Source organism: Muntiacus reevesi, chromosome 14, assembly GCF_963930625.1.
Source record: "Muntiacus reevesi chromosome 14, mMunRee1.1, whole genome shotgun sequence".
Lineage (NCBI taxonomy): Eukaryota > Metazoa > Chordata > Mammalia > Artiodactyla > Cervidae > Muntiacus > Muntiacus reevesi.
In genome coordinates, this window is record NC_089262.1 from 64,880,917 (window position 1) to 64,902,764 (window position 21,848).

Genomic DNA, 21,848 nt, shown 5'->3' on the forward strand with positions numbered 1-21,848 from the left:
ATACCATCGTGGTTATCTGGGTCATGAAGATATTTTTGGAAAAGTTCTTCTGTGTATTCTTGCCACCTCATCTTAATGTTCTGCTTCTGTTCAGTCCATACCTTTTCTGTCCTTTATTGTGCTCATCTTTGCATGAACTGTTCCCTTGGTATATCTGATTTTCCTCAAGAGATCTCTAGTCTTTTCCATTCTATTGTTTTCCTCTATTTCTTTGCACTGATCACTGAGGAAGGCTTTCTTATCTCCCTGCTCTTCTTTGGAACTCTGGATTCAGATGGGTGTACCTTTCCTTTTCTCCTTTGACTTTCACTTCTCTTCTTTTCTCAGCTATTTGTAAGGCCTCCTCAGGCAACCATTTTGCCTTTTTGCATTTCTTTTTCTTGGGGATGGTCTTGATCACCACCTCCTGTACAATGTCATGAACCTCCATCCATAGTTCTTCAGGCACTCTATCAGATCTAATCCCTTGAATCTGTCTGTCATTTCCACTGTATGATCGTAAGGGATTTGATTTAGGTCATACTTGAATGGTCTAGTGTGGTTTTCCCTACTTTCTTCAATTTAAGTCTGAATTTTGCAATAAGGAGTTCATGATCTGAGCCATAGTCAACTCCCAGTCTGTTCCTCTTAGATACTTTAATTTGACCCTGAGTAATTAGATTACACACACACACACACACACACACACACACACACACTTGACCAAAGTAAACTTTATTTTTGTCTCAAACAATCTTGCTATTTTGGAAAATTAAAAAAAGAAATATTTGTAGGATGTTAGATGAGTTTCATTGCCCCTTTACTGAACCCTTTCTACATGCAAAGATACAACTCAAATGTGATAAAATATCCTCTTTAAGTTTCAGTAAAGACCTAAGTATAGAGTTGTATGTAAAAGCAAAATAATGACATCTTTTTAAAACAACAAATTTAAAAAGTATGCTTTAAGAATTATTAAAACAGCAGAGAGAAACAAAAATATCACTGTTGCAAGGCCACATAAGAGGGCTGAGAGAAGTGTAAGGGGCATTGACAGATCGTAGTTCTGAAATTCTCTAAGATTACACAATACAGAGGTGAGAAAGTGGAAACCAAACATGCAGTGTTGGCCTGCAGAGTAATTTTATTTTTCAATCAGTGACCAACATTTACAAAACTAGATTTCTGGCTTCTCCTTGGGAGGGAATATCAATACATCTGGCAACACTGGGTCTTACCACCTTACAGGGCAACAATTAGCTAGAAGCTGTTTGGAGACTGCCCCCTTTAAACAGGGATGTACACTCAACTCGCTTTCATTACTGTCTACCTCCATCAAGTTTCCTACTTGGCTCTACAGACACCTTAGTCTATGGTACCTTATCTAACACAATGAAAAGGAGGAGAAGGATGCTCAGAAGAGTCAGTCTCAGACGTGCCAGTGTGAGAGACTCTTCATGACTCAGCAGACCTACTGGCACTCAGGGGTAGAAGCCTCCTTTATTTTTTATTTTTTTTGCTTCTTAATATTTTTTTATTCTCTCTGTTATTTCCCAGCTTAGTTATGTATTATTTTCTGGTAATAAATTGTTGATAATGAATTTCTGATAACACATTGTTAGAAAAACAAGCAGAAGTATGTGCGAGTCAGGACAAAGCCCAGAGACATGCAGGCTATGGGGGTGGACGCACAGCACTTGCTGCTTCCCCAGCTTCCTCTCAGAGCTGCCACACTGACTCTACCCTAGAGAAATCAGGTTAGAGTAGGCCTCAAGAGCTGCCCCAGAGGCATTACAGGAAAGTAACAAAGGAACATCATGCGACAGTTATACTATTAGACTCGGACCTTCTCAAGGATACACATCCTACTACACTGTACACCTTTAGTGTCTGGCTACAGAATTAACGATTGGGTATGGACACAGGGTAAAAGATGAAGCTCAGCTCTCCCTCAGTGATGGGGAAGCCACAGGACTTCTCCACACCAGCTGGCAAAGCAACTTCCCTCTGTCTTGCCCACTGTCTCTTTGGGTCACTGCCCATATGTTTCTTTTCAGCTGCAATGCAAAGTTAGGGTATAGGATGACTGCTCTGAATAATTCTACCTTAAGGATGGCCCCTGGGACGACTCAGAAGCTCAACTTGCCTCACTGTAAATGCTTAAAACACAATTACTTCAAGTTAGCAGCCACCAACAAACTATAACTTTGTGGTTAAGCTGTGTGTGAACTCTGAATGAAATACATCAAGGTACAATTTTAGTTTTTCCATTTATTGACTACATGATCTTATTGACTACTAGTAACTTAGGAAATTACTTAATCTTTTTATGCCTTAGTTATCTGTAAAATGGTGCTCATAATATGACAGGTTCACAGATACTGTGGTAATGAAATCAGACTAAATGCTTATATGTAAAAAGTTTAAGCTTGCCTAGAATATTTTGCCAGTATTATTATTTTCCTTGAAATAAATACAAAGTGCATACATATATTGCTGTGAAGAAGACCATGAGTGCAGCAGCATGTGCTGCAATCCATGTTATCCTCTGATCCAGTTGTAAATATTCTTTTTGCATGTGTTTTTGACATCAATCTGCTGTCATATTTTTGGTAATAGCTGCAAATTAACCAGACTGAGCTAGTGGACCATGAACATACTTTCTAAGCAGGATTCACTGGAAATGTCTATAATAACATTAGAAATTTGGTTAATTTTTTAAGAGCATAAGAGACATGAATATATTTCATCTGCTAAAGCATTTCCCACTGTGAGAGTCTTGCTGAGGTTCTATAGGCCCAAATCTCAACATCAGTTAAATATGTGACTGCACTTTCTCCTACTTAGTATTATGGAATGGAATCTTAAGTATGAAAGATGTCTTGTATAGTATGTCAAAATGTTGAGCAATATCATTTCAATCTAAACACAGAAATGAAAAAAGAGCAGATGATTTCCCTTTTGCTATAATTCACTTTGGGATGCATGTCATGAAGAGCGCTATACAAAAGCAATTTTCATTGATTGACTGACTGATTGAGGAACAGGGTGACTGTTCTCTCCAGCTTACGTCCCTACTGAAGTATCTGAAGTATGATTCTTATAACTCCTGACAGCTCTTCACAATTTGTAGTTAAATGCTAGGTTAGCACAAAGGGGGAAGGAGGGTGAGAGAGAAAGGATTATAATTAGAACTTTTTCTGGTTTTTAGTGCAGCTCACTTGAGTCAGATAGTTAAACAGAAGTGGTTAAGATAAATTCAAACCTAAATGTTCTAATTACTCCATTCAGCATATTTAAATTTTAGAGAACATAATTGCTAAAAATACACTGTTAATAAGTTAATGGTATAATCGAATCAGTAATACTGACCATTGTATAATTCTTGTTCTATTTCTATGTAAGTTGCTACTCTTTCTAGAATATTTAGTTTTAATAGAAGTTCTGATTTAGAGAAACATTCAACATCAGTGTCCTATTCTTATAATCTGAAAGAGAATGAGTCATATCTTTGAAATGCCTCTCTAATTTGTATAAAACATGCTCTTTCATTTACCTAATTTGGATAGATCTTTCTTTCACTTTGTGATATAACTAAAGGAATGCTGATCTATGAGTTATATATGCAAATACTTAACATGACCAGGGATAAAACTGAAAACACTTCACACAAAAATCTTATGTTCCAAATTATTGTAACAGATCCATGTGTAATCCCTGTTACTACTGGCCTGTTCTTAAAATTTTAGTTTATCTTTCTAATGACATAAAAGCATGGGGAGCTTTTTTTGCTAATATACCTAAACTAGGTTTTTCTCAGTTGTTAAGTTAAAGCAATGCTGGTTAGACAATAATTCTTACTTGAAATAGATTCACTTAATTATAATAGATCTTTATTCTAATAATGGACTAAATTTAATGCTTGAAAATTTAAATTTGTTTGCAAAATATGGAAGACGGCTTATTTGGAGAATGCTTTTTAAAAACCCTGAAGAGCTAAAGCCATGTAGCAGGTCATAACAAACACATTTTCAGGGGAGAGGCACTTGCAATGCCTTCCCCCAGCAGCTGCACACAAACGGCAAGGCCTGTAAGTGTCAGAAAGGCTTTCATGTAGGTTCATGCTTCACTTGCTGTGGAAGCTGGAGGAGCTAACTTCTGCAATTTAGAATTGACACTCTTCATGTAATTATGCTTCTAGCAATATAGGTCCAGGTTGGGGGGGGGGGGAGGGGAAACAATTCAAACTAGTAAATAATTGCAGTATCATTGCATCAGTTTAGTTTAAAGAGCTGACAAACCCTCTCTAAACTCTAGGCACAATTAGTCATTAGGGCCTAGTTTTTCAGTACTGTTAAGCAATTTGTAACCCATTCCTTTTAATAGGGTTAAGCATTACTTAACCGACACAGATGCCTTGAAAACTGAAACCCTGAGTTATGAAGCAGCAACCTTGTTCATTACCTTCTCTGATAGGCAAATCATCTATAAAAACAGCATTTAATGGGCAACCAATGAATAATCAATGGCTCACTTTTCATCTGAGTGTGAAAATGAGAATAATCTAATATAAATTCCCTCTGGTAAGAGGCTGAAACTTGGATTCTGCTGCTCTTCAGGGTTGATTTATAAGGTCTTGGAAAGCTGATGTAAACAGATGATCAATGGGACCCATCCTTGCTCATAATAACCCCCAACTGGCCCACTCCCTCTTTTCCAAGTCTATCCCTTCAGGCTATTAGCTCTGTCCAGCTAATTCTTCCCACTACTTCTGCCTGCTGCTCTTACTCTGGCCATCCGTTCAGTCTAGCCGACTCAGAAGTAATTTTATACGCAGCAGAGAGCGGGTGGAATTGATTTTTCACTCAGTGCTCAGTTCCCATCTGAATAATTATCAATTTTACTGCCTCATAAAGGGAAGAGTCAAAATTTCAAATCAATTCAAAAGAGCTTTTGAGACGACAGAAACTGTGCATAAGAATAGAGGTCAAAGTTGTCAGTGACCTAAGGAGATGATGTCAGATACTACTATACCCAACAGTTGACATCAGAGGCACTCAAGATGATATAACCTAGTGCTAATGCAAATCATATTTATGCTGACTACCAGAAACCAGTCATTAATATTTAAAATGCTATCTGAGAGCCTACATTCCAAATAAATAGAATGCATTCCACTGTTAATAAAGATATATCACTACTTAGTCAAATGCTATAAAGTAAAGGATTACCAAGTATTATTAACACATAGAAATTACTTAAACCAACAAACACATGATAATTCTGAGTAAAGACAAACATGATTGTCCTTTGCACAACAACATTACTTGTTCTGCACAGTCTGATGGCATTTGTCCAGGACCATGGCCTATTGATTTTTGCTAAAATTTTCTACCCACTTAAAAGTTCCTGCCAAAGTTTATGGGACAACATGATGATCACGGTGAATACTGGCAGGTGGAAGACTTGTCGCCTGCCAGGGTGAGGCTGGGGGTGGTCTTGACTCCTGGCCAGTCCATGGGTATTTATTTTTTCCACTGGCTGGCTACATGCTTTACTTCTGTGGTTCTCGGCCTTCTCATGAAACACCTGAGTGCTGTGACACACTCCCAGCAGACCCAGTGGCTACTGCAGATGAGTGGATAAGGAGAGGTGTATCCAAATCCTGACAGAATGTGTATTCTGAAGAGGCACTCTGGCTGAATCTGAGACCTTATCCCTACCGACTAGTCCCCTGAGAATAAATGGTGTAAGTAAGTTGTAAAGACTTCGGTTTTTGAGCCAAAAAGACCTTGGTTCACATTCCACTTTCCAGTTGATCTCTCTGTGCTTCAATTTATTCAACTGTAAAATGGGGATGACAATATACCCACATTTCATGGTTGTTGTGGGGTCTAAATGAGGAGACATCCCTGAGAGTCCTCTCCTACTGCCATCACTATACTAATCCGTTAGCATACAGTTAGGGGCTGGTCTCTCCTTCCCACCTGGCAGGAAAAACTTACAAAGAGAAATTATGTCTTTTGGATCTTAACAGCTCTTGCACCTTGTACATAGAAGGTCCTCAGTAAATGAGTTACCTTCCTCCTGTTTAATCACCAACATGTTTTGTAACAATTTCAGGATCATACCAAATAGTTGCAGCCCTTTGCTTAATTACACAAAATCTTCATCCACACCTTCTTGCAGGAAATTAACTAGTTAACTGAAACATCACCACAAATAAAGTTTACATAATTTCATTTAAGTATTAGCAAAAAATGACAGCTAGGAAGAAAACCTCTTCCTTGGCTTTCTTATTCATTTTCATCATTTATAACTCAGACTGACATTTTCTTCTGATTGCAGGTGACTTATTTGCTGGCTAACAGCCATGTTCAAGTGTTTACATTTGCAAACCACAGACTATTATGGCGATAGTTTGGCAAAATAACACAACTGGAAGCAGTATAAAGATATCATTTCCCAAATTTAGTAGAATGGAAAAATATCATAGTGATGCTATCTCCATAGCAAAATGCTATTACTCTCTTTGAAATGTTTCTGGCATATATATTATGTTTATCTTTATGCATGATGTTACTGTGATTTGTAGAAGTGAGTTTTTATAAAGAACATTAAACTTAGACCTAATTCATATTAGCTAGTCAGAAAATATTTGAAAATTAACAAACCTGGCTTTATCACTTATTATTTAAATGTTTTTGGGAATACGACCCATCTGAATCTTGATTTCTCATCTAAAAATGGGGAAAATGACCCAGCAGGTCACCTGGCACAGACTAGGAGCCCAGCAAATGGTAGTTTCTCACCACACCAGAGTATGCACAAGGCAAACCTAAGAGGACGCTATTAGAGGTTCCAGGAAACAAATCAGAGGTTGACTGTTGCTAGTTCCAGCTTTGACTTTTACTCAGTATTTCTCTCATCTCTGAAAGTGCTATCCTCTTTCTGAATACTAGCTTCACTGCGTGAGATGCATGAATTAGAGATTTGCTGAGGGCAGGTAATCCTGAGGCCAATTATCCAACTTACAGGGAAAATACTCCTAGAGGAGAACCAGGAAAGGGTCTTGGCAAGACCAGTTGCTCTAAGGTATTCAGAGACCAGATTGGCTTCGGGGAAAACTCTTTTCTCTTAAGCTAGGTGAACAACCACTATTTACCTGCTGCAGGACCTCTGGATTTTGCTGCATAAAATGTAACAGTCTCTGACCAGCCTGGGTAGCCTCTCGGCATCGAAGTGATTTCTTGCCCTCTTTTGCTATGTGCTTGAAGAGGTAGGTGACGATGTAGTCTAAACTGGTACAGCAGCTGGAGGAGACGACTGTATCTGTGTGAACAACAAATAAGAATTCACTTGCATGACTAAACTGTTTACGTCATCTCACTCTAATGCCTAAATTAAAAAACAATTTCTGGTTTCAAAGCACTTTTATCAAACTGTAAACTCTTTGAGGATTTTTGCCTTGCTTATCTCTTTAAACCCAATGTCAACTATAGGACTTCACATAGAGCTACATGAGTAAGTAAATGATTCCTCGATTGCATTGGACAGAATTTTCCATATGTGACCTTAATGACCTTCTGTTTGATTTAAATATCTACATGGTGCAAAGTGCTCTGCTTCAGGGGAAACTGGGTGTAAACTTCGCACAAAGCACTTTGCTTCAGGGAAACCCTCGCCCTTGTGTCAAAGAGACCATGATTTAGACATAAGCCGCTGGAGAACAGTGCTGTGTAGAAATGAGGATCACACTGCTGTGAAAATTTTGAGAGAGATACTGCGTTTGGATGAGGATCAAGGAGGGTTTGGTGAAGGAGGTAGCACCTGAGATGGGCTGGGAAAAGTTATTTCAGTTAAACATAAGGAAGGACATTTTTCAAATGGAGAGATTAGCACAGTATACATAATATGGTGAGAAGGTATGGATTTTGAGGCCAGAATTTCAATCTAGTTTCAAATTCCATCTTTTTCAGCTACTTGCTGTGTGTTATTGTGAAGAAGCCATTACGCTTTCTCATCATTTGTAAAATATGTTGCAGAGCTGAATGAGGAGAAAAATAATTAGAAATTCTCACAATAAAAATAACTGATATTTATTGAGAGCTTACTATGTTTAATTAACAACACGAGTACCTAGAGGGTATTATGCTAAGTGAAATAAGTCAGACAGAGAAAGCTAAATACCATATGAGTTCACTTATATGTGAAACCTAAAGGAAAAAAAAAAACAAATGAACAAAGATGACAAAAGAGAAACAGTCATAGATGCAGAGAGCCAACAGGTGGCTGCCAGAGGAGAGGGGTATGGGCGGAATGAGAGAAATAGGTGACGGAGACCAAGAGGTCCAAACTTTCAGTAACAAAATGAGTCCCGGGCATAAACTGTACAGTGCGGAGAATATAGCCAATAACAACTTAGTAGACTGACAGATGGTAACTAGACTCCACAGTATTTTACCACCATGTAATGTTTAGAAATACTGAATGACTATGTTGGGTGCCAGACACTAACATAGCGCTGTAGGGCAATTATACTTTAAAAACAAACAAGCTCACAGAAGAAGAAATCATCTGTGGTTATCAGAGGTGCTGGTGAGCAGGAGGGGAAACTGGATGAGGGTGGTCAAGTGGTATAAACAACACTGCTGTATATTACATATGAAAGTTAGAGTATATCCTATGAATACCCATCACAAGGATGAGTATTATATTTTTAACTATATGGGATGATAAATGTGATAAATAATAGATGATAAATACCAAACTTATTGTGGTAATCATTTTGGGATGTATATAAGTCAAATCATTATGTTATACACCTTAAATTTGTACAGTGTCAATTATATCTCAAAAAAACTGGAAGGAGAAAAATATGGTAGTTATTACTGATTTCCCTTATGGTATATTTAGGGGGTAGGACTTTTGGTTTGAGTAAAAGAATGTGTAGAAGAATCTTAAGAGAGTAGGCTGACAGGAAAGTTTGGGATCTTCCTTGAGGGCATCCAGCAGTGGCTCGCACATGTACATATAATCGGAAAGGCAACAGAGGTGTTAGTGAAAGGTTATTTTTTTTTGGCAAGTAAGTGTCACTAAACAACACTAAATAACATGTACACTAAATAACATTTCATATACCTCGAACAACCACTTCTGTATATAGTAGGTACTGTTGTTTGCACTTTTCTAATGAGAAAAATGAAGCTCAGAGATAGCTTATCCAAAGGTCATAGTTTTGATTTAGAGCAACACACTGCCCAGATTTTTTTTTGGCTAATAGTAATGTATGGACACAATTCTGGGGAATTTATGATTAGTAACAGAAACAGCAAGACAAACAATTAAAAATACAATGGGCCTCAAAAAAATGGTAAATATAGTAGATCCAGAATAGATTGGGAGAGTAGGGCTGGAAGTAGCAGATTATAAACTTCTAAGGCATTAGTTACTTTCTTATTCATTTTACTCATCTCTAAAATGCTGAGACACTTGTGCTTGTCACAGATGAGAAGTGAAACATCAGTTGATTTAACTAAAGAATGGGTAGACAAAGCTACTCTGAGAAAGTTTTTTTTTTTTCAGGCCTTGAGTTCTGTTTAGTAATAATACTAAAATCAATGTAACACTACAGTGTAAAAATTCTCTCACACACATTGTTTTAAGTGAAATGACATAGTAAATAGAGGTAGGTTTGGGGGCAAGTTCTGAAATATAGACAGAAATACACGTTTCAAATAGAGGACAATGGTAGCTGATACAGAACCATGAGGGGTTGAATGAATGTCTGAAAGATGGGCATGGACTATAGTTTTGGGAAGCTGTTGAGCTTTTAAGAAAGGAGCTTTTATTTCCTCCTACAGTGATGGCATTTGACTGATTATTTTTCTCTCCCCGCTAACTGGGTTACTTTGCAGAAAAGGAAGTTTGGTTTTATTAATATAACCCTGGGAAGTAGTATATAATGTAGTAGAAAATTTTTAGGCCTACAAGTCAGGCACAGATTTGTTGAACCTGTTTGCTTTTCTCTTTTCCTTCATATTTCTGCCTTTGAAGTCCCAACTGTGAAAGTAAATGGATTAAGTAACTTAACATCTACAAAAGGAAGCAAGCAGGAAATAGATATGCTTCCCCTCACTAGTGAAAAGCGATATGCTATCAATCATACAAAAATTATCAAGACTTCACATAGATTTGGTGACCACATGCCATGCAGGTTGCATTAAAAGGTTCCAATCTACTGAGTCAGCTATGAAAAAGCCAGGTAAACACTTTAGACATGAAGGTTGGAGCATATAACCATGCAATAAAAGCAAGAAGAAGAGCTTCCATTATGGCTGATTTATTGTTGGGGGCTTTGAAAAGGATAGATGATATTTCAGGGTAGATTGAAAAGTGTGGAATCATAAGGATCATGGACCATTTTATCAAAGAAAAAATGAATAGTGCTGAGGATTATGTATTATTATTGGTCTTCTTTACTTGCAGCTGAAGCTATTACGTGAGATTCAAATAATGAAACTCTCCTGAAATAAAAGAATGGGCAGAAGTCATGAATTTTCGTATTTTCTCCTAGCTCTTGGTGTTGACAGTCCATGTTTTGGCAATTGTGGACAGAGTGTTTACGCCCGACAGGCACTGTGTCCTCTCCAGCAACTTGCTATCTAGCACTGAAACCACCACAGGCCCCTTCTCTTCTGCAACTGGCCTCCCCAGGGAGCACAGGCATCCTCAGCAGCCCTCGTGTTCACCAAGACTATCGCAGAAAGCCGCTCGGAAATGTTAACTAACTCTGTGGGAAAGAGTTGCTTAACTGAGACTCAGAAGAATGACAATGGGTTGAACTGAAATTTGGCTTTGACTCAAAATTTCTCATCATAGCAGAGGGGGGTGTGAAGTGAAGTCGCTCAGTCGTGTCTGACTCTTTGCGACCCTGTGGACTGTAGCCCACCAGGCTCCTCCATCCATGGGATTCTCCAGGCAAGAATACTGGAGTGGGTCGCCATTTCCTTTTCCAGGGGATCTTCCCGATCCAGGGATTGAACCCGGCTCTCCCGCATTGTAGGCAGATGCTTTACCATCTGCACCACCAAAGGAAATAAGGTGTGAGGGGCAAATTCAGAAACAAAGGTCTATTTGGGTGATGCAGCAGTTTAGAGTTGAATCTGTCTTCTAGATTGATTACTGAAGATTCAATTTGACTCTATGAAGATTCAATTTCACCTCTGTAAAATGTGCTTACTACCACCTACTTTGTTTTGAGAAATTAAAGATTAGAGAGAGAGACTGTGTAGTTTGTAACGTAGTGCCCAACTCTAGTAGATTTCTCCCTTTTCACCCCCCATTTATTTCCCTGGCTATTTCAGTTCCTGAAACACCAAGCCTGTCATTCAATTTAGCTAATCCGCATCTTTCTTCTCTTTTTAGCATGCTTTTGCTGGGAGAAACTAAAGCAGAAGGCCTCTAAGTTTCTAAACATTCCTGGAATGTTTTACTTCTTTATTACACTTATAACATTACCTCCAATTCAAGAACATGCTCATAACAACACATATTCTTTATTAATAATGAAAATTTTAATAATAATGAACTTGATTAGGGTAATTTCTGATGGTTTCTAGTGGGTTTTCGCTTGCCCCCATCTTTTCCTGTTTTGCCTTCTGTGACATCCTTTGCTTTCTTGGAATGCAACCCCATCCCTGTCATGGCTCATCTTCAGAGGCTTTCCCTGATCACTTCTAAAAAAGCCATAGAACCATTCCCTATTCATTATTTTAAGTCTTGTTTAGCACTTATGATGATTTGATACTTTCTTATGTGTGTGTGTTTACTGTTACCTCTCATCCCTAGAATACAAACTTCACATTAGTGGAGACCTTACCTGTCTTATTCTCTTCAGTACTATCCAGATCTAGAATGGAACCTGGTACGTAGCATGTGCACCGCTGATATTTATTAAATGAATGAGTTGAGAACCATTATTAAGAGCCGATTTTTGTAAGCCCTGTGCTGGCCTCTACAAGAGTATAGGGGTAGGTAACAGTGGTGGTTTCCCCCTCAGTCAGTCTCTCCCATCAGGAAGCTTCCATAAGCCTCCTATCCTTATCCATCAGAGGGCAGACAGAATGAAAACCACAATCACAGGAAACTAACCAAACTGATCACATGGGCCACATCCTTGTCTAACTCAATGAAACTATAAGCCATGCCGTGGAGGGCCATCCAAGACAGACGGGTCATGGTGGAGAGTTCTGACAAAATGTGGTCCACTGCAGAAGGGAATGGCAAACCACTTCAGTATTCTTGCCTTGAGACTCTCATGAACAGTATGAAAAGGCAGAAAGACAAGACACTGAAAGATGAACTCCCCAAGTTGATAGGTGCCCAAATATGCTACTGGAGAAGAGTGGAGAAATAACTCCAGAAAGAATGAAAAGAGGAGCCAAAGAGAAAACAACACCCAGTTGTGGATGTGACTGGTGATGGATGTAAAATCTGATGCTATATAGAGCAATGTTGCATAGGAACTTGAAATGTTAGGTCTGTGACTCAAGGTAAATTGGAAGTGGTCAAACACGAGATGGCAAGAGTGAACATCGACATTTTAGGAATCAGTGAACCAAAAAGGATTGGAATGGGCGAATTTAACTCAGATGACCATTATATCTACTACTGAGGGCAAGAATCCCTTAGAAGAAATGGAGTAGCCCTCAGAGTCAACAAGAGTCAGAAATGCAGTACTTGGGTGCAATCTCAAAAATGATCTCTGGTCATTCCCAAGGCAAAGCATTCAATATCACAGTAATCCAAGCCTATGCCCCAAGCACTAATGCAGAAGAAGCTGAAGTTGAATGGTTCTATGAAGGCCTTGTAGGTCTTCATAACACCAAAAAAAGATGTCCTTTTCATCATCGGGGACTGGAATGCAAAAGTAGAAAGTCAAGAGATACCTGGAGTAACAGGCAAGTTTAGCCGTGGAGTACAAAATGAAGCAGGGCAAAAGCTAACAGAGTTTTGCCAAGAGAACACCCGGTCATAGCAAACACCCTCTTCCAACAACACAAGAGACAACTCTACACAAGGACATCACCAGAAGGTCAACACCGAAATCAGATTGATTATATTCTTTGCAGCTGAACATGGAGAAACTCTATATGGTCAAGAAAAATAAGACTGGGAGCTGACAGTGGCTCAGATCATGAACTCCTTATTGCAAAGTTCAGACTTACATTGAAGAAAGTAGGGAAAACCACACTAGACCATTCAGGTATGACCTAAATCAAATCCCTTACGATTACACAGTGGAAGTGACAAATAGATTCAAGGGATTTGATCTGATAGACAGAGTGCCTGAAGAACTATGGATGGAGGTTCATGACATTGTACAGGAGGTGGTGATCAAGACCATCCTCAAGAAAAAGAAATGCAAAAAGGCAAAATGGTTGCCTGAGGAGGCCTTACAAATAGCTGAGAAAAGAAGAGAAGTGAAGTCAAAGGAGAAAAGGAAAGATACACCCATTTGAATGCAGAGTTCCAAAATATAGCAAGGAGAGATAAGAAAGCCTTCCTCAGCGATCAATGCAAAGAAACAGAGGAAAACAATAGAATGGGAAAGACTAGAAATCTCTTCAAGAAAATCAGAGATACCAAGGGAACATTTCATGCAAAGATGAGCACAATAAAGGACCGAAATGGTATGGACCTAACAGAAGCAGAATATTAAGATGAGGTGGCAAGAATACACAGAGGAACTATACAAAAAAGATCTTCATGACCCAGATAATCAAGCTGGTGTGATCACTTACCTGGAGTCAGACCTCCTGGAATGTGAAGTCAAGTGGGCCTTAGGAAGCATCACTATGAACAAAGCTAGTGAAGAGGATGGAATTCCAGTTGAGCTATTTCAAATTCTAATGATGCTGTTAAAGTGTTGCACTCAACATGCCAGCAAATTTGGAAAACTCAGCAGTGGTCACAGGATTGGAAAAGATCAGTTTTCACTCCAATCCCAAAGAAAGGCAATGCTAAAGAATGTTCAAACTACCATACAATTACACTCAAGTTACATGATAGCAAAGTAATGCTGAAAATTCTCCAAGCCAGGCTTAAACAATACGCGAACTGAGAAATTCCAGATATTCAAGCTGGATTTAGAAAAGGCAGAGAAACCAGAGATCAAATTGCCAACATCCCCTGGATCACAGAAAAAGCAAGAGAGTTCCAGAAAAACATCTATTTCTGCTTTATTGACTATACCAAAGCCTTTGACTATGTGGATCACAACAAACTGTGGAAAATTCAAGAGATGGGAATACCAGAGCACCTGACCTGCCTCCTGAGAAATCTGTGTGCAGGTCAAGAAGCAACAATTAGAACCAGACATGGAACAATGGACTGGTTCCAAATTGCGAAAGGAGTATGTCAAGGCTGTATATTGACACCTTGTTTATTTAACTTATATGCAGAGTACATCATGTGAAATGCTGGGCTGGATGAAGCACAAGCTGGAATCAATATTGCCAGGAGGAATACCAATAACCTCGATATGCAGATGATACCACCCTGTGGCAGAAAGCGAAGAGGAACTAAAGAGCCTTTTGATGAAAATGATAGAGCAGAGTGAAAAAGTTGACTTAAATCTCAACATTCAAAAACCTAAGATCATTGCATCCGGTCCCATCACTTCAAGGCAAATAGATGGGAAAACAATGGAAACAGTGAGACTTTCTTTTCTTGGGCTCCAAAATCACTGCAGATGGTGACGACAGCCATGAAATTAAACGGCGCTTGTTCCTTGGAAGAAAAGCTATGACCAACCTAGAGAACATATTAAAAAGCAGAGACACTACTTGCCAACAAAGGTCCATCTAGTCAAAGCTATGAGTTTTCCAATAGTCATGTATGGATGTGAGAGTTGGATCATAAATAAAGCTGGGCGCCGAAGAATTGATGCTTTTGAACTGTGGTGTTGGAGAAGACTCTTGAGGGTCCCTTGAACAGCAGGGAGATCCAGCCAGTCAATCCTAAAAGAAATCAGTTCTGAATATTTATTGGAAGGACTGATGCTGAAACTGAAGCTCCAATACTTTGGCTGCCTGACTCACTGGAAAAGACCCTGATGCTGGGAAAGATTGAAGGCAGGAGGAGAAGGGGACGACAGAGGAGGAGATGGTTGGATGGCATTACCAACTCAATGGACATGAGTTTGAGCAAGCTTTGGGAGTTGGTGACAGACAGGGAAGCCTGGCGTGCTGCAGTTTATGGGGTTGCAAAAACTCGGGCATGACTGAGCAACTGAACTGAACTGAACTGAATAGTGGTGGTGGATGGGCAATTTAAAACAGGAAAAATATAATCACTCTTATCATTTATCTTTCTCTCTTCCCATATTATAGCTGGCCTGAAACTAAGAATGCTAGTGAATGATTAAGAAAAAAATTTAATATTATGTTAAGCATATTAGGCAAGTCACTATTCTATCACTGGTTAACTATTTTGTACCTGCCTCTCATTTTTCTCACTGAGGCTTACAGTGGAACTGAAGTTTGCTACCCAAATACCTGCTATAGGTATTTATAATACCTATAAATGCCTCTTTGAAAATTTTTCACTGTTGGAAAAGAAGAAACCCAAGTAATTACTTTCAACAGTCTAATCCTCTTTCTTGAAGACAGAGGGCACAATTCACCTGCCAAACTGTGACCTTTATCAGGTGGATCCAGCAGGGTGGTAAGGTGAAGAGGAATGGGTTTTAGAGTTATAAAGACTCCTAGAGCAGGCAGTTATTAGTTTGACTTTAGGCAAGTTGTTTTACCTCTCTGAGCAGCAGCTTACTCATCTGTACAGTGAAAATAAGATTACCTAATTAATTCATTCTATATATACTTATTGAGCACTTACTATGTTAGGAACTGGGAAATAAGTAGTGATCAACACAGTCAAGGAGAAAGCTTACAATCAAGTAGGAAATAAGGACAAACTGTACTATTAACATATTTGATCTAGTTTTAGTATGCAGAGTGCTTCTGAGAATGAAATGAATGAAGAACACATATGAAAATACTTATGACTGCATCACGTACAGAGTCCGTGTTATGGTCATACATTCATAAGTGGCAGCACTGGGACTTAAATTCAAGTTCAATATTCCCTCCATTATGCCACTTCGTCAAGATTCCTTTGAGAGACTTGTTAAAATGCAGATTCCAGGCTTAAAATCACAGTCTGTGAGTACAACATAGCCATCTGCTAATTTGAAACCTTTAAGTACTGCTATGATATGAGATAAAAGAATGTTAAGACAAACTGTAATAAAAAAAGACAAGACTTCAGTTTCTGTCCATGAAGGATTAACTGCTATGAGGATTTTTTCCTTCTGCCATAAACAACTAGAAAACAGGACAAAATATATGAAACAACATTTTTCAATTACTGCACAAGCAGCAGCATAGGACTATTAAAGCAGAGAGGAGGGAAACGAATGAGGTAATGCCTACACAACTGTTCAAGCTTCTTGCCCAGAGCAGTTTCCAGGCTACTGACCAGGAGAGGGGAATCCAAACAAAGCCAAGTGGTCTCAGTGAGTTGAACTGGGGAGGCTCAGGCAGTTGGATCTTCTGGGACTGAGTATCAGAGAGTGGGTACTACTTGAGAAGAGAGCTCTGAAGATCTGTAGAGGAGTTCTCTCCAGTCTTTAAACAATGTAACAGAGATACATAACACATGTAGTTGAAGTTCCAGAAGGAATAGAGACAGAGAGACAGAGGTAGACTGCAATTATTTGAATGTAAACTGTGATTACATCATTTGATGGTATAGATTATAAACCTTAGAGTACCACTAAAAATTAAGAAGTATGGCTAATAAGCTCATAGGGGATATAGAATGGAGTCATAAAAAACATTTAATTAATTCAAACTAAAAGAAAGGAGGAAAAAAAGACAAAGCAAGAAGAAATGAATAACAATACTGTAGATTTAAACTCAATATACTGGTAATTATATTAAATGTTAATGGCTGAAACACTTTATTAGTAGAAGGCAGAGATAGTCAGATTTCATATAAAAATATGACCCAACTATATGCTATATGTTAGGCCAATAGGTCCATATCCTAATCCCTGGAACTTGTGAATGTGTTAGCTTACACAGCAGAGAATAAAGTTGCAGATGGGTTAAAGTTGATAATCAGTTGAAATAAAAACAGGGAGATTATCCCTGATTATAAGGGTAGGCCCCAGGTAATTCCAAGGGTCCTTGAGAGTGAAAGAGAGGTAGAAGACATCAGAACCCACTGGAGATGCACCTTTGGGAGAGCGCTCAGATGTTCGGTGCTGCTGGCTCTGCAGACGGAGGACAGGAGCCAGGAGTCAAGGCGTGCCGGGGATCTCTAGAGGCTGAAGAAGCCAAGGAGACAGATTTGCTCCCGGACAGGTAACAGCTCTGCTGACACTTTGATTTTAGTCTGGTGAGACCCACGCCAGATTTATGAAGTAAAGAACTACAGGACAGCAAATTTATGTTGTTTTAAGTCATCAAGTTTGTAAAACGTTGTTACAACAGCAACAGAAAATACCTGATGTTGATAAGAAACCAACTTTAAATATCGAGACACACAGAAAGATTAAAAGTGAAATGATGGAAAAAGAGGCTAACTCTAATCAAAAGCATGCTGGAGAGGCTAGTAATATCAGACAAAGTAGATTTCCGAGGAAAGAATATTGCCAGAGATAAACTGTGTCATTTCATAAGGATTAAAGGGTAAATTAATCAAGGGGACATAACAATCCTAAATGTATATACACACACTTGATAACAGAGCTTTAAAATACTTCATACAAAAACTGATAGAACTAAAAGGAGAAATGGACAAATTTCTAATTATGGTTAGAGGCTATAGCACTTATCTTCTGGCAATTCAAAGGACAAGTAGAAAACAGACAAAGAGACAAAAAAGTAACCAGTAAAAATATAGAATATGTGAACATTATCAAGCAATTAGATCTGACACTTAGAGAACATTCTTCCCAACAACAATGGAATACAAACCCATTTCAAGTGCCCGTGAAACATTCACTGTACTTTGGACCATAAAAAAGATTCAAAACAACAACTGAGTATATTCTATGACTAAAATAAAATTAAACTAGAATTAATAACAGAACCATCAGAAATTTAACAATGTGATTCTAAGTAATACCTCATTAGTAAAAGAAGAAATCACTAGGGTAATTAAAAAATACTTTTAACTGAATAGAAAAAGTCCCCAAATAAATAAAAAACTTTATGAGTTATAGCCACAGCAGTGCTTAAAGCACTAGATTTGTATATGAGAAAAGAAAAAAGGTCTAAGATCAGCAATGTAAGCTTCTACTTGAAAAAACTAGAAAAGGAAAAGCAAATAAACTGAGGGAAGGAAATTATGAAGATCATACATGAAGTCAATGAAATAAAAAATAGAATAGAGAAATCAGTGAAAAATGAAAGCTGGTTCTCTGTATAAAATGGATAAACCTAGAGCCAGTATTCCCAAGAAAAAAACACACAAACTGCCAACGTCAGGGATTAAGGAGGGAGCATTCCTAGAGATCCTGCAGAAATTAAGCTGTATGACAAGATGATGGTGGTGCTAGTTTAGTCGTTAGGTCATGTCCTACTCTTGCAACCCCAAGGGCTGTAGCCTGACAGACTCCTCTTTCCATGGGATTTCCCAGGCAAGGCTACTGGATTGGGTTGCCATTTCCTTCTCTAGGGGGTCTTTCCTATCCAGGGATTGAACCTGCGTCTCCTGCATTGCAGGTGGATTCTTTACCACTGAGCCACCACGGAAGCCATAACAAGAGGGTAACGTGAACAACTTTATGTCAATAATGTCAGATAAACTTTAGATGAAATGAATAATTTCCTTTAAAGATACAGCTATCAAATGCTACTCAAGATATAATAGGAGACTGGAAAGAAATCCAGTCTCCTATCCATTAAAGAAATTTAATTTATAGTTAAAAACCTTCTAACAAAGAAAAATCTAGGCCTAGTGGTTTCACTAGGGAATTCTATTAAACATTTAAGGAAGAACTGATAACAATTCTACACAAACTCTTTAAGAAAATGAGAGGAGGGAACATTTCTCAACTCATTTCTGAGAGCCCTATATCAACACTAAATCAAGGCAAAGATATGAGAACAGAAAACTACTAAAGAAGAACTACAGAAGAATCCATCATAGCTGTCATGAACATAGATGTAAAAATATGTATCTAAATTTTAGAAAGTTTAATCTATTAATTTATAAGCAGGACAATATGTCATAACCAAGTGTGGAATGCAAGGTTGTTTTAACATTCAAATATCCATCAATACGATGATTAATACCATACAATGTATTACCAGACAAACAATGAAAAACCCTAAGATTATCTTAGAATATGCAGGAAAAAAAATGTGATAAAATCCAACACCCATTCATGAGAATACTCTCAGAAAACTACAAAAGAAAGATATTTTCTTAACAAGATAAAGAAGATCTACAAAAAAAACCGGGTGAATGAAGTGAAAGTCACTCAGTTGTGTCTGACTCTTTGTGACCCCATGGACTGTACATCCATGGAATTCTCCAGGCCAGAATGCTGGAGTGGGTAGCTGTTCCCTTCTCCAGGGGATCTTCCCAACCCAGGGATCGAACCCAGGTCTCCCACACCACAGGTGAATTCTTTACCAGCTGAGCCACAAGGGAAGCCCAAGAGTACTGGAGTGGGTAGCCCATCCCTTCTCCAGTGGATCTTCCTGTCCCAGGAATTGAACCTGGAGCTAGTTAATCTTATATTGAATGGTGGAAGAATATATCTTTCTCCATAACACTGAAGACAAGGGAAAAATGTTTGCTATCATCACTTCCATTCAACATTTTACTATAGGCTCTAGCTAGTGTAATAAGGTAAGGGAAAAAAAGCCACACAGATTCAAAAAGAGGTAAAACTATCTTTATTTGCAGACTTATCTATGTAGAAAGACACATCTATCATAAAGAAATCTATAAAAAGCTACCAGAATTAATAAGTCAGTTTAGCAAGATTACAGAGTACATGGTCAACACACAAAGAAATCAATTGCAATTCTACATGGTAGCAAAAACAACAGATATTGAAATCAATACCATTTACAAGAGCATAAAAGCATAAAATAATTAGTTGGATAAGACTTATATAGTCAAAACTTCAAAAATGCTGTTGAGAAAAGGTAAAGAAGATCCAAATAAATGGAAAGATATGCCATTTTCAGGAACTGAACACTCAATACTGCTAAGATGTCAGTTCTCCCCAAATTGGGCTACAGATTGAATGTAACCCAAATTCTCCTGCTCATTTTTTAATCTAACAAGAGAAATCAACAAGTTGACTCTAATGTTTATTAAAAAAAAAAAGCAAAGGCCAGAAAAGTCAAGACAATTTATAATGAAAAAAACAAAATTAGAAGGCCATACTATCTGATTTTAAGACTTACTATAAAATTAGGATAGTACAGAAATATAACAAAGTAGTCTAACAGATAAAGAATGTTCTTCATCAATGTGCTAGAACAACTGAATATCCATATTAAAAAAAGAATTTTAGCTTTTATCTCATAATAGTGAGTGAAAGTTGCTCAGTCATGTGCAATTCTTTGTGACCCCAAGGACTAATACAGTTCATGGAATTCTCCAGGCCAGAATACTAGAGTGGGTAGCCTTTCCTTTCTCCGGGGAATTTTCCCAACCCAGGGACTGAACCCAGGTTTCCCGCATTGCAGGTGGATTCTTTACCAGCTGAGCCACAAGGGAAGCCACAAGGTCTATGAATGGAACATAGACCTAAACATAAGAGCTAAAACTATAAAACTTTTAGAAGAAAACACAGAAAAAAACCTTTATGGCCTCGGGTTAATAAGGAAGATTTCTCAGGACAGGACACAAAAGACATGAATCTCTAAGAGAAAAAAATAATTGGACTTCCTCAAAATTGAAAACTTTTACTCTTCAGAAGATACTGATAAGAAAATAAAAAAGACAATACAAAGTTGAAAAAATATTTGCAAAACATGTATTTGAGAAAAGGTTTGTAGCAACAATATATAACAAACACTTTCAAGATAAAATAACTCAGAAAAACTGGGTAGAAGATTGGAACAACTGCTTCACCAAGAAGACAGACAAATGGCAAATAAGCATGAAAGGATGCTCAAATTAATATCCATTAGTGAGATGCAAATTAAAAACACAAGGGGAGTCCACTTCATGCCCATTAAGACTATGAAGATGAAAAAGACTGATAATCGGGACTTCCTGGGCAGTCCAGCGGTTAAGAATCTGCCCTGTAATGCAGGGAACGTGGGTTGGGTCCCTGGTTGGGGAACTAAGCTCCTACATGCCGTGGAGCAACTAAGCCCGAGTGCCTCGACTACTTGAGACTGCACAGGGAAACTACAATGAAAGATCTTGCATGACATACTCCTGCATGCCGTGTCTAAGATCCAAAGCAGCCTCTGCCTCCTACCCCGCAAAGACTGAAAAAGCAAGTGTTAGGGAAGGCAGAGGGCAACTGCAGCCCTTATACATTGCTGCAGGGAGCAAAATGGTACAGTCATTTTGGAATGGTTTGGCAGATTTTAACAATGTTAAATATACGTCTAGCACACAACCCAGAAATTTCACCTTGGTACTTACTCAAGAGAAATATTTGTCCACAGAAAGACTTGTGCATGAATGTTCACAGTAGCATTATTCAAAACAACCAAATAATGGAAACAACCCAAATGCTATCAGTTGGTGAAAATATATCAACAAATTAACAAATGTGGTAACCCATACAATGGAATAATACCGAGTGATAGAAAGAT

At 38.2% G+C, this 21,848-nt stretch overlaps 1 protein-coding gene across 6 annotated transcripts in view; it reads right to left on the minus strand.

The window, feature by feature from the left end:
* The window catches only part of RANBP17 (RAN binding protein 17), a 349,536-nt gene that overhangs the window by 26,599 nt on the left and 301,089 nt on the right, over positions 1 to 21,848 (minus strand). For all 6 annotated transcript variants that reach the window (XM_065905571.1, XM_065905573.1, XM_065905574.1 and 3 more), the window contains one exon: positions 7,145 to 7,311. In XM_065905571.1, the coding sequence (XP_065761643.1) occupies positions 7,145 to 7,311 (167 nt within the window). The remainder of the gene's footprint in view (positions 1 to 7,144; positions 7,312 to 21,848) is intronic.